The sequence below is a fragment of the Ambystoma mexicanum genome, chromosome 14 (genome assembly GCF_040938575.1).
Source record: "Ambystoma mexicanum isolate Mex_15411 chromosome 14, UKY_AmexF1_1, whole genome shotgun sequence".
NCBI classification, from domain to species: domain Eukaryota; kingdom Metazoa; phylum Chordata; class Amphibia; order Caudata; family Ambystomatidae; genus Ambystoma; species Ambystoma mexicanum.
This window is the reverse complement of record NC_090940.1, coordinates 140,221,170-140,238,913: the sequence shown is the minus strand read 5'-3', so window position 1 is coordinate 140,238,913 and position 17,744 is coordinate 140,221,170. Positions and strand designations below refer to the sequence as shown.

At 44.9% G+C, this 17,744-nt stretch overlaps 1 protein-coding gene across 3 annotated transcripts in view; it reads left to right on the top strand.

Annotated features, from left to right (window-relative positions):
* Positions 1 to 17,744, top strand: part of MTA1 (metastasis associated 1) — a 1,118,686-nt gene that overhangs the window by 376,068 nt on the left and 724,874 nt on the right. For all 3 annotated transcript variants that reach the window (XM_069638739.1, XM_069638738.1, XM_069638741.1), the window contains one exon: positions 2,119 to 2,236. In XM_069638739.1, coding sequence (XP_069494840.1) covers positions 2,119 to 2,236 — 118 coding nt within the window. The remainder of the gene's footprint in view (positions 1 to 2,118; positions 2,237 to 17,744) is intronic.

Genomic DNA, 17,744 nt, shown 5'->3' with positions numbered 1-17,744 from the left:
AAAAATCGTTACTTTCGTGAGCCCTGGAAGTAAGAAACCGAAGACCAGGAACTAAGGCTGATCAAACCTGCACATTGTGTCGGAGGCACCCGAGGCTCTCCCGCGTCCATAACCAAGGCGGGGAGGAGCGATTTCCGCTGTGGTACTGTCCTTGGCTCCTACAAAAAAGCAGAATCAGAAAAGACAGCACAGCCCGTGAGTCGGAGGGGCTGATGCCAAACCAGCTTGTGTTTTGAACCAAGGTTGCAAGCGGCAACATTGTACAAAGAGAACAGTGTGTGAGGCGTTTGCAAAGAGCAACACGGATAAAAGTGAAACCTAAAGCAGTAGTTTAACTTTATAATTGAACATTGGGAGGCCAAGAAAAGATACCATACACACAGTGGTCTGGTGCCATGTGGGTGCTCATTCAGAAGTCTCTGTGGGTATCCAACTGATGCTGAGTGTGAGAAAAAGGAGCATTGATTGAAGTGGTCATGCAACGCGTCAAGCTAAGCCCTGTGAACATTTGAAAGTCTTCGATAGTTTAAAGTATATCGCAATTGGTCCATGCCCGGCTAAGGGAGACTAATTGAGGGAACGCAAGGGATCTGAGCCTGGCTGAGCAGGATACAGGGAGAACTATGAGTCACCCGAGAAAGTATTATCTGACCATAGTTTTAAAGGGATCTGAGCCTGACTGAAAGGCATCCAATGTTGAACATTTGTTTTGAAAGGGATCTGAGCCCGGCTGAGGGGGATCCAAGGTGAACACCCAAATTGAATACTGGAAAAGGAAAATAATGTTTTTGTGTTTTTGTATACCAGGCCCTCTGAGTCAAGAGACTTGCAAGAAGTAAAGATGCTAGGACACACAAGGTTGAGAACTGTGAAAATGGAACTCTACCCATGTGCCGCAGAAGCCAGAGTGTGTGCTTTGCTTGAGTGAACCGCCTTGTCCCGTGCTGAAAACGTGGGGTAGGGAGGCCAACGGCCCGAACATCCGGACTTTCATTTTGTGAACACCTCTTTCTGACAAGACTCCTCTAGGACTGCATTATTATTATTATTTGATGGTCATAGCTTGCTCCCATCTGTAGATTTATCTCACCCTCTTGAAAATTCATTAAACACCCTTGAACTGTGGTCCCTTGTGTCTGTTTTACCAGTGATACCATATCTTCCTCACACCACCCGCATGCTACAGAGTTTCTCACTTCCTTTCTCATGAAATTCGCAGGTAAGCGCGACGCTGGCAAGCGGTCTTCCTCTAGTTGATTGGGTTGAGGTCAGGGTCTCACGACTTGCCCCTCTGACATCCTTGGGGACCGGCACACATCCCAAGCGAATGAGCAGTTCTTTAAACAAGGCCAGAAGCTTGAATGTACCTCGCTCTGGCTCCTTGGAGACACGACTCCCTAGTCATTCTACTCTCCCTCTGGAGTACCGGGTCAGCGTCTTGGCACTCTGTTCTTTTCCAGGTACGCTGGACCTCCTCACTGCTTCCTTCTGCTGCTTGGCTTCCGTGCTCCACACTGCATCTCCAGCTTGCTCTTTGACCTGTGCAGAACCACACCTTTTATAGTCCTCAGTGGAGTCAATTGGAGTTGGGTGTGCACAGTTGGAGAAAAGTGCCTGACCTTGCCTGACTCTATTATTGGAACTATTCAAAGGTGTTGGATGGTAGGCTTCACTTTCTATTCCCATGTTGTTTCTATGGTAATCCTCATTGCTCCTGATCGTTGTCTCTTTGTCCCAGTACCTTTTGGAAATGTGGAGTGGGAGATGGGGTGTGATTGGAAATACCCTATTAAGACTGAGGGAGAGTGGGCTGGTGTATAATTGGGAAAGGGGGAATGCCATGTCTCGCCTTTGGGTGTTCTCCTCCCAACACCCTGTGACCCTCCATTCAGGTGATCCTCCCTCGCTTGTCCACCCCCAGGGTTGCGATCCAAAAGCAATGGCCCTTCCCAGGACACCTGCATGGAAGATCCCGGGGGAGTAGGTGGGAGTACACTGTTGGGGTTCTCACAGTAATTTTATCCAGAATAATAATTACGCTTGCAGGATTTACTGAATAATCACATTTTAAAAAGACAAAAATAATTTCTTTTGGTACATTTCTTTGTTTTTTTTCAGGATTTCTTCTTTTATTCTCTGGTGTACGATCCTCAGCAGAAGACTCTATTGGCTGATAAAGGAGAGATTCGAGTTGGAAACAAATACCAGGCAGATATAACAGATTTACTAAATGAGGGTAATATTTGGGGGCTCTGTTTCAGTGTTTTAAATCTGCACTAGCATTTACTGTCCCAGCAGCAAACGCTCAAGGCTTCTTGAACAATGATATCAGATGCATTTTACACTTCAGTGACTGCTTTAACTGTTAAAGCAGCGCCTCTGAATTTTTCATATGTCGATTTTGTTTGTGATATTCTGAAATCAAAACTGTTTTCAGAGCAGTTGATGTTTGCTTCTTCTTCGTATTTGGAGGTTGCAGCTGGCTCTTGAATTTCTTATAGATGTTTTTACTGTAGGGTTGGAGTAACTAGAGGCACCCTATTTGTGTTTTCACAAGCACCAGTTTTACACTCTAACTCTGTTCAGCATGGCTATATTCAATTGTACCAGGTCATCGTAAGTAAAGAAAGGAAATTATTTGCAACAAAGTTATTTTTATTGAAACTTTATTTTACAGGATGATGTTGGTACCCATTCTAAGTAGTACAGTGTGTCAAATTATTTGGTAATGATTGCGTTTTATTTGCCCAATGTATTTAATTCATTGGGCACCTTTGAGAAATGTGCACGTGAAATATTTACTTGCACATTCTTTTCCAGCTGGTTAGTCTTCACTACACTGGCTTGCTTGGATTTCCCCAATTGAGGTAAAGATCTCTGATTAACGTTTTTTGCCTTTAAATGTAAACTGATAATCTCTCGAGTATGAACTATAGGCCAGCCTACTCTAATTTATTTTTCGCTCTACAACTTAAAGCAAAGGCGATGACTTAGTATCTTATGTCTGTATGAAATTAAATTAAATGATATTTTATTTATATCACGCTCGTACACAGGTGAAGCACAACTCATTGCCTCACACTGAGAAAAGAAATTCTAATTTGCTCGGACAAGTACACTTAATGAATGTAGCTACATTTACGTTGAAAGCAATAATTGTACACAACAGGCAATGCCGTCACTAATGATCACAGAGCATGCATCATCTGCTTGGGGAATAGACTCCGTTTTGCTACAGTATTTCGCTGAAGTCTTGCCTTTAATGGATTCATTATCATCAAAATACTGTTTACTTGTCACAGTCTGCAAGAGAGCAGATAAAAAGAACTTGTAGTAGCAGTTGCTCCTATTGTTGATCATGCTAATTTTAAATCCTTCAAAAGGGTACCATCTTGTTTAGCTTGGAGTAAAGATGATAAATATAATACAGGCACTGCATTGCTAAACCATTAGCTTGCCCTCCGTTATCACCAATTGTGCATGAGCCCACCTTGTTCTATGTCGCTCTCCTATTCTTCACTGGTAGAACAGTAGGGGCAGGCATTTGGACCTAGTGGTAGGAGAAAAAGCAAGATATAATGCATGGCTTTCCAGTATCCTTTTCTGAGGTTTTACATGTATGAACAAAGAATACATTTTGAAGCGGGAACCAATGTACCACTTCTTAAAAAATGTTTGTGTATGCTTATTTTTTACATGCATGTCCTATTAAAAAATAAACTGTTTACCTTTAACCAGCTTTATGATTAAACTAGGGGCAATTATTTAATAGGTATTAGCATCGCCTGGGTATTTTAAAAATTGATCTTTATGCCAAAATGTTAATTGTTGGAAATATCAATATAGCCATTATATCACAGTGCTTTACAAGTTGTGCGTTCCTTTCAGCCAATTAATTATGCCTTTTGTGATTCAATTGGGTATTCTGCCATTCCACGAGCACTTGCATTTTATCCCTTCAAAATTAGTTATTCTGCTTGCATCTCAAGTAGTTTTAAGCAATTAATAGCTTCTCAGTTTGTATACATGCTTAGTCCGATAACTGGCCACCGGTGTATGCACAATGGTTATAGTTAAAAGTAATCATTGTTGTTTCAGTGTTAATGGATTGATCATCCCTGCTTTGTATGATCAACTGGCTAGCTCTTCTTTTTATTCATGTTGGGTAATGCATTGATCTCATCATCCACGACTCCCCAGCACTTCTGTCACTGTAAACAAGGCTTGCACATATGTTTAACACCAACATTCCCAAGCCCGACACCACTGAACGAGCACTATTATTTGCAGTGTTGTTTTACTTGATCTGATGTTTAGCCTAATCAATCATTTGTGTAACTCCCCATCGTATTTCGAAGTCAAGATATAACGATTTAACTGTTTCACTATGTTGCTCTCCAAAGTGGTAACTCGATAAGCCTCTGGCTGTTTACTGCAGAGGTCAAGCATGTGACTTTGTCGAATTAGGGAGTTGATAAAAAGGGAACTTGTGGACTGGCATAGCTTTAGTGGAATATAAGATTTGGAAACGGAAAACATTACTTACAAATCATATGGTCTGCATTCAGTATCAATTACTCAAGTAAGGATGGATTCCATTTCAATTGAAATATTTACATTTGCATAATTTCCTTTAATGACTAATATAACTGGACTTTGGATGTTGCTCTCTCGTCCTGGCGTGGGTCTTTGACTCTTTAGGGTTTGGTGATGTCATTCAGTGGACATTTTGGCTATAATTTAGTAAAATTAGGTTTTCCATGCCCTGTCTTTCAGGAGATCAGACAATGATGATCTTCCTGCATCAGTTCGATTTTCATTGGGTGTGCAAGGTAATGTTTCTTTGTTTGAATTTTCACACTCACTATAATAGTATTTGTGTGCACGGATCAATCTGTTCTCTGGACATTTTATTTAGCATTTTGTTGTTTTTTCAGGTTGTATTGTTTTGTTATCTCATATTGATTTATACCATGCACCACTACTACCAAGGGGCAGTCTCCAGGCGTGTCAAGTTGGCCCGACTCGTGATCAGGAGGCCTGGTAGGAGAACTCGAAGTGTAGCCGTTGAGTTCTTCCTGCCAATGTGTCCCTTTGTATTTCTAAGTAAAATTACAAAGGAACCAATTAGTCGAAAGATGGTTCTACTGTTGCAGCTGGAGATGGAGACAGACGCAGTGGAGCGTAGAAAAGCAGCTGATCAAGGAACACTGTAATGATGGCTGATGTACACTGAGAATAGAGGTTGTAGGGGTTAAACCAGATATCAGAAAATTAAGCGTATAGAGCGGAACACAAACAATTTCAGAAAAGGACAACAAACGATAATCAGGAATCGGGTAATAGGCAGTGAAAACTTACCAATGGTAGACAAGGGAAGGACACTGCTGAGCAAACTCTGCAAATCCAACCTATCCTTAACTCACGATGAAACGAGGACGCCTAGACTGAGTTTGGCAGTCTCAAGTCCACAGACTATCCCGTCGAAACGAGGACGCCTAACGACCTGAGCGCCAGGAATCAGTCTCTAGTTTGTTGCGCTATTCTTTTCGGGCATGCAGATTCGCTCAGGTAGGTGATGAATAGTGCCACAGTGTAAACAGTTGTTGTTCCTTAATCCGGCGTGTTGAGTCCGAAATGTTGAAAAGGACTTTGCTGGGAAGCCGGTGCGAACAGTAGAGGTAGAGCAGGTCCAATAACGTTCCGGGGTTTGGCAGCGTGCGGACAATAGGGCAGAACAGAATCAGCAGGCAAGGCAGGTTGAATTGCGTTCCGGGGGTTCGGTAGCGTGCAGACAGAGATGCAGATCAGAATCAGCAGGCAAGGCAGGTCAATTAGCGTTCCAGAGTCTGGCAACGTGGAAGCAGTTCAGGAAGTAATAAACAGTAAACAGACAAGGAAGCAAGAGTTCAAGAAACACAGACTGCGGTCCAAAAACAAAGCCAGGAAAAGGTAAGCGCAGTCAAAGGGACAGACGTGGGTTCAGGAGCTTTCAGCGATTTTGACGAAAATCAGAAGCAGCGAGTGCAGCTACCCGGAAGCGTTATAACGGGTAGCCGCGAACTTGATTGGCCCCTCCTCTTCCTTGAGTGTGATAGTTTGTTTGTGGAGAGGACGCCATAGTCGCCATGGCAACATGGCATCACGGGTTCGGAAAGGGTGTTTTGGCTTTTTATCAAAGGAACAGAGTTTCTTTGAAACGGGCAAGGGCCGTCGTCGAACACTTTGGGTTGGATGTTTTGCGGTGATCTTGACAAGTCGCTTGCGTGGCTCTGCAAGAGAGGGGATTCAGGGAGTTAGTGGGGATAGGGTGAGAAGATAGATCAGAACCAGGAGGAACTGGCGTCTGTGAGTGTTTTGCATGTGGTAGTTCGTGCGAGAGGTCTCATGCATTGTAACCTTATGGGTGGGATTCAGTGCCTATGATGTGTTGGTTAGTGTGTTGTGTGGGTTATGGTGGGTTTGGTCATGCACACTGGTTTGATAGTGTCCATACAGGATCCATAGTCACAGGTGGTCATAGTTGTAAGGCAATACAGTATCTTGGTGTGTAGTTGTGTTGTTGGTGGTTTTATGGATTATGTGGGTGATTCACTCTAAGTGTGCTTCAGCATCTGTAGATGCTGGGTGTGGACATAGTATTGATTCGCTGTTAATGTGTAGTGTGGCTAGTCTAAGGTCTGGGGTAGTGGAGTCAGTTATGTTGGAGGAGTAGGAAGGGGAAAATGGGTTAGTAAACCGGTCAGTTTGTTGGACCCTCTGGTACGGCTCTTTGTTGGCGCTTGATGGTATCTAGCCAGTTTTTTGTTTGTGGTTCTTTGGCTCATCTTGTCTCCTCTCTAGTTGTTTCTGTGGTGGTGGTGGTGGTGGTGGTGGGGTTGCTTGTGTAAAGGGATACCCTCTGCACTTAATCAGCTCTTGACAAATGTAGACTCTGGCACTGGAGACTGTACAACGACACTGGAACGGACACCCGGATGCAAGTTCACAGCCATCTTTAATACAGATTCAAAAGGCACACTGCGCTGCTTCAATCGGCTTGCTTATATAGGCTTGTTTCAATGACTTAATGTTTTCATGCAAATTCAGGATACATTTCTAATTGGTTCTCTTAACTAGAATATAGGCCTTCCTTGTCTTTAATGTGTTTGCTTGTATGTCACTCACAAAGCCCACATTAGCTTACCTTGACAAGCATTGGTTGACTGACAAATATACTGATAAGATAACTTCAGACTCAGCCGCACACAATTACACATCCTTTTAATGCCTGCCAAGAACCGGTCTTTATCTATTCCTCGAGGCCCTGCCAAATTTACTTGGTAGTTTATACTGGGAAAGACTTCATGAGCTCATCTTATTTGTTGCTATGTAAGCAGCTTTTCTGTCTAATTGATAGCAAATCAGATAAGTGCATGGGAAAGCTATCAATCATGTCTGCTTTTCTTGCAAACATTTCTAAATATATCAAACCAGATGTGCTTATCTACAGTGAACTGCTGCCAAAAAATATTCATTATCTGCATTATCTAATGTTAAATAGCAAAGGAAACATTTTCCTCTGTGGTTCCTCTGTGGTTGACATGCTCAAACCAGAGTCATGCAGTCTCGTTCTTTATAATAAAAATAATAACAAAACAAGACCAACAACGTGACAAATCAAACATTATTTAAAAAAAGGATGTGTTTTTCTTCAATCGCTCCCCTTCTTTCTTCTTTGTGCATCCGTAGCAGACAACGCTGGTGTGGGTTCCTTATTCCTGTAGAAAACCAAATAGAGGCACAGTCATGTATTGCGTTGGTAGAGCGAACAGTTATTTCCTCAAGGTAAACCTTTGCTCTTTCCTCAAAGTTTACTGAGGTCATTTCTTGACACACTCAGCCCACTGAACTATAGGCTCGCTTTTCTGTCCCCAAAAGACACTATGGTGCACATTTAAATTCCTTCGACCTTTCCATGCATGTACTGTTTTTTAATCTTTTCTGCTATGCTAAAAAAAAAGTCTCTGTACTTTTGAAGTCCTCCTGCTGATTGCGTGGGACCGCGGCCTCTTCTTTCTTTGCTGTGTTTATTCTGTTGAGACATAATTGAAACGTTTCATCATCCTACATACACTAATCTTGCCTATCTCTGTTATTTGGAACCCAGCACTGTTCCTATTAACTGCATGCAAATGTATCATATAGGCATACATCATGTTGCCTATCCTCAAATTGTATTCTTTTGCCAGATATACCCATTTGGCATTTCTTTGTTACCAGAATTACAAAAAGGTTACTCCACCTTTTATCCAATGTCTTCTTCGTCTTTGTTTAGATATGGCCACACTTGTGTATCTATGCTATTCTATGCTCACACTTGTTTGTACCTGTCTTGGGAAAATGCTATTTATTTGAAAGACTGTGGGCCTCATTACGAGTTTGGAGGTAGCCATGCCCTTAATAAGGGCATGGCTACCCCCAGATCCGGGTCTGGTTTCCCTGAATGGGGAAATACAGGGCCATTCCGACCTTCGAGGGCCCGTTATTTCCCCATTCAGCGAACCCGTACCCGGTCCATCCCCATTTGAGCCCCCATAGGGCTCAATGGGAATGGGGAGCATGCTAACAACAGGCCCGTTAATGACCGGCCTGTTGTTAGCATGCTGGGCCGTTCGCGGGACCCGCTAAGGACGTCTGGTAAAACCAGGCCTCCTGAGCGGGTCCCGCGAGCGGACCTCGTAATAGGGCGGTAAGGGGTTAACGGCTCTGGCACCTTTGCCGGCACCTTTAACCCCTTACCTCCTGCCTCGTAATGTGGCCCTCTATCCCTTACTGCCTTTTAAAAAAAAAATATTTGATTTGTTTATGGTTTCATAATTATCAAAACAACTGAATAGATTGAATCGGATACAAGTATAGGAAAAGTCAATATTACAAAATACATTAGTGATAGTGTTTCACGTAATAGAAATCACACTTGACATTGATAAAAACTACTCATTTCGAACCCATCCGATTGTGACAGCTGAAAATACAACACAAAACAATTCATACTACACAACAATAAACCACAGCATTATTTACAATTAAAATACAGGTCTTTTACATATACAAGCATCAAATGATACACCTATACATCTCAACAGCTACTTACATTGCGCATGACAGTGCAGTGCTCCACTAAAACCACAAGCTAAAAACATTACAAACAATTAAATGCACATTAAAACAAAATAAAACACTTCATTGATTCAAAAGAGAGTTCAGAAATCGGACTGAAAATGCTTAAAATTGTGCTTCAATTCTGTATCAGCAATTCTGCTTCAATTACCTTCAATGATAGCACCAGTGCAAAAATAATCGACATACACTCCCGTCTTCATTCTTGCCCAGAGTAAATCGAACGAGTCCTCAAATTCGACATTAATGAATCTCTTTAAGAAATTAGTCCTCTCTACTCAAACGTGTGGACATTCCAACACTAAGTGTTTAAGTGTCTCGCTGGGTGCAGCACAATTTTAAGAATCTGCAAGACATCGCCTGATGGAGCCTATTTTGTTTCCCCATTGGCCTGTCCTTTCGCGAGTGTGAAATTGATTAAATTTAAAACGCATATTAAACATTCAAGTAAAATTACAGGGAAACATAATTAAATATGAACTTCGCAGATCTCTTTTTCTACTGAATTTAGCATATTCCTTAAAGGTGCTATACTTTGAGTCCCTCAATGGTAGAGATCCAATCGCTTTCAGAAAGCTTCTTTTTAACATAAGCCGGTCGGAGGCACAAATCGCTACCCGTAACCCCCTGTTCCTCGAGTAGTGCGTGCATCCTCCTGTGATATTGCGTCCCTTACTGCCTTTCTTCTGTATTCACCTGGGGCCTCTTACTCATAATAATGATCAATTGTTTGTTTCACACAATTGCTGTGTGAACTGATACTTCTTCTATCTCTACTTGTCCACTAGCATTTACCTCTGTCATGATGTTTCTTCCCATTATATTGCTATTCTCTGCTAAGGCCATGTAAACATTCCTCCCTTGCTCACAAATGACAATTTTCATCTGTAAAACATAAATCGACACCACCATATACATACAATGTTTTTGTTACTTACTCTATGTTCTTTGGTGCAGTTCTACTAATTCTTTTTCTCATATTTATCAAATCAATCTTTTTTTTATTTTTTACTTTGTTTATTGATGGTCATGTCGATATTCAAACAACACAATAGTATTCATTTACAGTGCAGCGTAGTTCCTACAGTATATATACATATAGAGCTTAAGAGATCATGGCGTGGAAGCAGAGGAAAAGTCGTTATCGGATATCATCTCCCATAAATAGCTCCTGAACGGGCCCCATATGTCTTTGGGGCAGTTTGTTATAGGCATGGACAATACATATTGTTCTTCACATTCGTTTACAAATGTCAACTTTCTGAGGAAATCGTCCGTGCGTGGTGCATAAGTGGCCTTCCAACATTTCAGTATACATCGTTTAGCAACAGAGCATGACACATTGAAAAGTCTTCTAGTGGTTGAAGCCACCTTACCAATGTCTCCAAACAAATATTTCAGGGGAGGCAGAGAGACAGGGATGTGCATTATTTTCTGGACAACATCAGCAAACCTGCTCCAGAACACAGCAATCGGAGGACAGGACCAATGCATATGAAATGCATTTGCATGTGGGTCCCTGCATTTCAAACATTCCCACAAGCAGTTCTCCGGAAACTTGGCAATTTTAACAGTGGTGTAGTGCAGTTGATTGAGGATTTTGAACTGGATCAATCGTAGGCCGGCATTCAAAGATACCATTTTTGTCAGTTGGCTGTATTTGTGCCATTGTTCTTCGCCTATTGTACCCAAGTTCAGTTCCTATGTCGTTTTTATAGTGTTCAGGGATTTGGAGTGTGTTTGTACTTTGGCATACAGTTTGGAAACTCCCGTTTAGCACCATCCCTGGATGTTATCACTCGTATACACTTGTACAAGACAGATTCTACCGGGAACATCGGCCATCTCCTACCAAAAGCGCCCTTCATGTAATAATTTTGTAATAAGTGCAGTTTCCTTCACCCAATGGTACTTAAAAAGTACACAAGACTTACATATTTGCTTCCGGGTACATGTCCCGCATCTTAACTGTCGATCTGGGTTCCAGGTTCCCTGTAAGGCCTCATCAAATGTGGGGGAGATCCCAGGGAAGCGCCAAAGCGGAGCCTCAGGGTCGTATGGTACCTCTATGTTGATTCTTTTATATATCATGTACCAGGCGTAGACTGTGACACTCACAGGGTCAAATCTACAGCAGTCTTTATGGCGTGTACTGAACGTGACGGATCGGCGATCAGTGGGGGATGCTGCATATCTTTCTATTGAGATATGTGTGGCAGTGTTATCTTGATTTTACCAGTGCCTGGCGAACAGGGCCTGTGCCGTTAAATAGTAAAGCTCGAAATCTGGTGCAGCGGTGCCCCCGCTAGTGTATGGTTCCACCATTTCGTCCCATTTCATCCTCACCACTCCCCTTCCCCACACAAACGAGGTAACCAAGGACTGAAGTTTTGTACAAAATATTCTGTCTGGCCAGAGCGGGACATTGCCAAAGTAGTACAAAAGTTTGGCAAGGACCACCATCTTCAGGAGTGCTATCCTATCATATAAAGAGATGGGAAGTTTGTCCCACATTTGGAGTTTCACAGCTAGCGGCTGTAGGAAAGTTTCATGATTGTCAGCATACAACCTTTGCCACTCTCTTGACAGGATAATGCCCGGATAGCGAACCAGGACCAGTGCCCATTTGAATCCATTAATATTTGTTGGGTATTCTGTAGCAGGTGTGAGCGGGAATAATTCTGATTTGGAGTTATTGATTTTATATCCAGAGTATCGTGTAAACTAGTGCATATCTTTCATAATGGGTTCAAGGTTTACTTCCGGGTCCCGGACATAAAGCAGAGTGTTGTCTGCGTAAAGTGATATTTGAGGTGGGCCGGTCAATCTAATACCCCTGTGTCCATGATTTTTACAAATGAATGCGGCCATTGGTTCAATTGTTAGGGCAAAAAGTATAGGAGAGCAGGGACCGCCCTGTCTGGTGCCCCTACCCAAAAGGAATAGCGCGGATATGGTATGATTCGTAAGAACTCTCGCTCCTGGGTTGATGTATAGGAGTCGAAGGTATCTTATGAAGTATGAACCCAGCCCGAAGCATTCAAGCACAGAGAATAGATATTCCCAGGAGACAGTCGAATGCCTTTTTCGGCGTCCCGCGCGAATACCACTGCTTTTGCCTTCGGGCATATCTGTGCCATCACCCCGAATAGCCTACGGAGATTGAGGGCAGTAGACCTCATTGGAATAAAACCAGACTGGTCTGGGTGTACCAATCCGGGCATATTAGGGAGAAGCCTAGGCACAAGGAATTTTGCCAATATCTTCGCATCCACATTGATCAAGGAAAGGGGTCTATATGAGGACATGTCATGGGGGGGTGACGTGGTTTCGGTAATACAGTTATTATGGGTTCTCGCATCGAGTCAGGGAGTATGCGCCACTCCATAGCCTCCTCCCACATATTCAGCAATATAGGGGCTAGCTCTCTGTGGTACTCCTTATATAGTTCAATACCCAGGCCGTCCGATCCAGGGGCTTTCCCGGATCCAGGACCTTGATGGCATCTACTATTTCCTCCCGGGTAATTGGTAACCCCAACAAGGATTTAGCCTCGGGCGGGGGCACAGGGAGCCCCAGTCTACGTAGATATTCAGAAGTCTCCATCGCTGTCCTATCATCACAATTAGAGTATAACTCTATATAGAATCGTGTGAATGTCTTGTTTATTTCTTCGCCAACTCTCCATTTGCATTTTGAATACTGGCGATAGGGGTGCAGTAGTTTTCTGTCTTCAACATATTAGAGAGGGATCTTCCCGCCTTGTTCCGTCCCCATACCTACGCGCGCTTGCTGGGGCAGCCATGTATTACACCTCTCTGTCAACCAATTTGTGGAAGTCACTTAACAGTTTATTATTGTCTGCCAGGGTATCTCTGGTGTGTGTAATGCCTATAACTCTTCTCATGGTCTCGTAACCGGGACTCCACCTGGCCCAGTTCTTTCCTAACAGATATAAGTAGCCCAGTGGTTTTGGCCATGAGGATACCCCACATCTAGACCATAAAGGTTTCCCAGAGTGTTGCGTGGGTGTTAACGGAGCCCTTGTTATTGTAGAAGAACTCCTAGATTTCTATATGTAGGGCTTCAGGCACATTAGGATCTTTAAGGATGGCAGAGGGCATCCTCCATCGCTTAGCATATGGGGGGACATCACATATTTGGAGACACAGAGACCGGGGAGAGATCAGAGAGTGTGCGTGGATGTTATCGCAGCTAAGTGCCATGTTTTAAAGTGAGGTGGTCAGACACCAATAGTCGATCCGAGATACGGAGTCATGTACCGTAGAGTAATATGTGTATTGTTTATCTAAGGGGTGGAGTGTTCTCCAAGCATCTATTAGAGGTAACTGTAACGATATCTGATGGAGGGTAGCCGCAGCTTTCGTGAGCACCCGAGGAGCATCGGACGGCCGGTCCAATGCTATGTCGAGAATTGTATTGAAATCCCCTCCCCAGAAAACCCATGCCTCGTCTAGCGGGATGAGCATATCTAGCACGTCCTGGTAGAATTCCGGGTCATCTATATTGGGTCCGTAGGTATTTACCAAAACCACTGGGTGACCAGCTATTTCCCCCCCACACCAGCACGTACCGTCCCAATGAATCTATTTTACTGTCTGTATATCGGAAGCCTAGTGATGGATGGATAAGTGTGAGTACTCCTATGGCCGGTGTGGAATATTTAGTATAGTATCGGAGTGGGCCCCACCCAGCAATACAGTCTGCAGTCACTTTCTTTAAAGCGTGGGTTTCCTGGAGCATCAATATCTGTGGTTGTCGTGTCACGTACGCACCCACTTTTCTAGCCTTCCCCGGGTTATTGAGGCCCCTTACATTCCACGTTAACAGCTACATTTTCAGCCCTTTGCCCCTCTGTGTGCTGTGTGCCATCCATGATTAGCGTGTTTATCTGCACTTGCACTACTAAGTCCAGTACCGTTCATAGCGACATGACCGTTGATTATGAAACTTTTAACTCCCCAAACTCAGACAACTTCCCTCACCTGTACCTCCCTCCCTTCAGGTGCATCAGGGAGCGCCCGTTGCACACCACACTCCCACCCCCCAAAGCACCATCAACCCCAACACGATGATGTTTCCCCCAGAACTTGTGGAACCTTCCGGATGTGTGTATACTGCAGCTTCATGACTGCCACAACTGGGCGCCCCTGATCAGGTTCTAACTCGCACTTGAATCGGTGCCACCCATTGACATCTCTCAACATTTCTAAAGGATATTACAATCTCCAACATTCAGTCCGCTGGATGTCTCCTCTTGTTGTTAGGTCGCGGGCTCATATTCTGATCCACCCCACATTCGCGGGTCGAAGCTACGATGTAGTCCATTGCCGCTGCAGGATTCTCAAAGAAATTCGCTCTGCCCCTGTGCTGTATCCGCATTTTAGCCGGGAAAATCGGGGCATACTGGATTCGATGCAGTCGAAGTTGCTGCTTCACTTGTTCATAGGATCTCCTATGAGCCTGTACTCCCACAGCGAAGTCAAGGTTGATATGAATGTTTCCCTTGTATTGTAGCGTCCCCTTCTCTCTGGCCATTTTAAGGATCGAATCTCGGTCCCTATAATTGAGCAGCCTGGCAATGATGGTGCGAGGAGGAGCCCCGGGTTTAGGCGTCGGTACCAGGGTGCGGTGAGCTCTCTCCATCAGAAAATGTTCCGAGTATGATGATGCTCCAAAGAGGGACTTTAGGAGAGCTTCAGTGTGCACCTCTACGGGACCTTTGCATAGGGATTCTGCGACTCCAACTATCTGGATGTTGTTCCTCCTCGATCTAGACCCCACATCTTCACACTTGCCTCGCATCTTAGAGAGTTCTCCTTTCAGTTGTGCAATATCGTGGCTGTGCTGACCAATTGTCTTCATTTGCACTTAGCCTGGCCTCGGTTTCCATCACTCGGGCACTTTCTTTATCCAATCTCACCTTGAGTAACCCGATGTTGGCCACAATATCGTCCAATTTAACATTTACAGATAGGAATCCATTTTGCATGGTGGCGAGGAGATGGTCATTTCTAGGGTTAGCTGCAGATGTTGTTGGAGGATCTCCAGTCGACAGCGTTTTTGTTGCAGCTGCTGGGGTCTGGGAGCTCGCAAACTAATCCATCGGGCCCTTCTTCTTAGCACCAGAGCCCTTTGTCATTCTCTGTGAATTGTCATGTATCAGCTGCCCTTAGGTTTGTGTGATATGGAGTGCCGTTCTATTCTAATGACAGGATAGTGTCCAGGAGTCGGCTTCTCCGTGCAAAGGAAGTTACTCTTGCGTGGGCAAACAAATGAAGTGTTAACTGTATTGTGTTTGGTCCTGGTTGCCTCAAGTGTGTATTCCTGACAATGGCCACGTTCTTCAGTGCAACTCTTCAAAGGATGTTACACCCTCAGTACGTCCGGACCACAGTACTGCGGGGAGACCACGTCCACAAGTCACAACTCTCTGTATCTGCCTAGTGCCAGTAAGGTCAGCAGCAAGATTCAAGCTGGTTAAGCTCCAATCTGTAGTGACCTGGTATCCTCTCATTCAAGATGCGCTATGCAGCGCGTCCAAGTGGCAGTTCCATCCGAGCTCGCCGTGGATATAGGGCCAATTCCAGAAGCCCTGTGATGTGTATTTGGGGGGAGAGGGTATGTCTCAGTGTCCCCTGCACGGATCTCATCTGGTCCTGTGTGTCACCTGCAGCGTTCGGGTGCTCAAGGATCGAACAGCGATACTTCAGCCAGCCTGGGTTGTTCAGACTGGTCAGTCTACTATATCATTAAGTGATCTTCATTCACCTCGTTTTGGACGAAGGGGTGGATTGTGCTCTCCCACGTTTTCAGGATTACTGGCTGGTACGCCAGACCAGTCGTAGCGTACGTAGCATTTTTTATTGTTGTATCCCCTATATTGTCCTCTTATTGCAGAACCCAGAATTTTTGTAGTGGCCTCTGCCGCACTGCAGAGCAATGGCCTCTCACCCAACCGGCGGGGACCAACCCGGCCCCTATGTCTCAGGATTTATACCCTAATCAGGCTAGGTGGCATCCGCTGCAATCGCAGTGTATGGCACAGGTCGGGGAGTTGGGTGCTACCCCATTTCGTTGCCTAATGTAGTGCCGGGTGTGTTTCAGGTCCAAGCCTATACATAAAGTCAGAGGTGCATACAGGGGAGGGATGCTGCTCCTTACCCGATTTGTTCATTGCAACAAGCTGGGTGGTGTGGAAGAGGGTACCACCTCGTAGTTTCCCAGCTGGTATCGCGCCATCCGTAGCCTCTGACTCCAATGGCGCAGTTTGATGGGAAGGTCTGCGCTCTGCCGTTGGACCCAAGTTGTTTGCTGTGCACCAATATACGAAAAACAAATGGTAGTGCTCCAGTTGGCTCGGGTTATCCTGAATATACATGCCACAATGTCACGAAGTATTCTACACTCACACTGCACTGGATACAGGGATGGATTGTGCTCTCCCACATTTTCGGGTTCTCTTGGTTAAGTCGGATCAGCCATTGCAGTGCTTGTGGCATGTTATCTTGTACCCATTATGTTGCCATATAATTGTAGAAACCGACGGTGCTACATGGCTCTCCGCCGTATTATAGACCAATGTCTTCCTTCCCCAGCCGGTAGGGCCCGCTCCGAGCCATATATTCCAGGGTCTATGTCTCAGCCGGGATAGGCAGAGGAAGCTGCTAGTGCGGCTAGGGCTCAGGACGGGGAGCGGCGTTGCCTATTCTAGGTGCCCGACTCCGAGCTGAGCATGCCTCTTGGCCACGTTTGTGTGTAGAATTTGAGGTGGTGGCAGGGGTGAGACGTTACTCCCTACCCACTACGTTATTAGCAGCAAATCTGATGGTGCTGGTTGAGGTTCTCCCCTTGAGGTTCCCTCGCCGGTTTAAAGCTGTCTGTTGCCTCTGAGCCATGTGTGTGGTTGTGTGTGTGTGTGTGTGTGGTTGTGTGTGTGTGTGTTGTGTGTGGGGGGGCCATGAAGGGGTTGGAGGGTTACTGGCTGATTCCACTCCACATCTGTGGTGCTATAATGTCTAGGTGTGGGGCCAAATGTGAAACCAGTAGTTGTCCCTGTTTGGACAACTACTGGCTGTTTGAATGGTGCAGAGCCTTACTATTGGGGGGCTGGGGCTCGCTTCCAGCTTGGATTTTGGATAAGAAGAGAACCTCTGCAGGCATTTCCTCAGAACATCCTTGGAGCCAAGAATACCTAGAAAAACAACCTGCTGAAGATCTAACGATGACTGAAGGGGCCTAACATCCCTTCTTGTGTCTGGCCTGGTGAGGCAGTTTATGACTACCTGATCTCCGAAGACCCTGAGCGGTGCTTCAGCCCTTGGCCTAGTGGGTCTAACTAGTCTCAACACCTTCTCAGGGATCCCTGGACGGCCCGGTGGACTGACCAGCTCTCTCGTGCGCTAACTTGCCAGAAGCGTTGCCATTCCATGTTCGCAACTTCAGTGGTCAGAAGCTTGTGCCACCAGTTGCCTTTCCCCGCATTTTAGCATCCCAGCACCAATGGAACCTGTCCTTGAGCAGCTTCTGTGACTGCAACTGGAAGGACGCCTGCTGTCGCC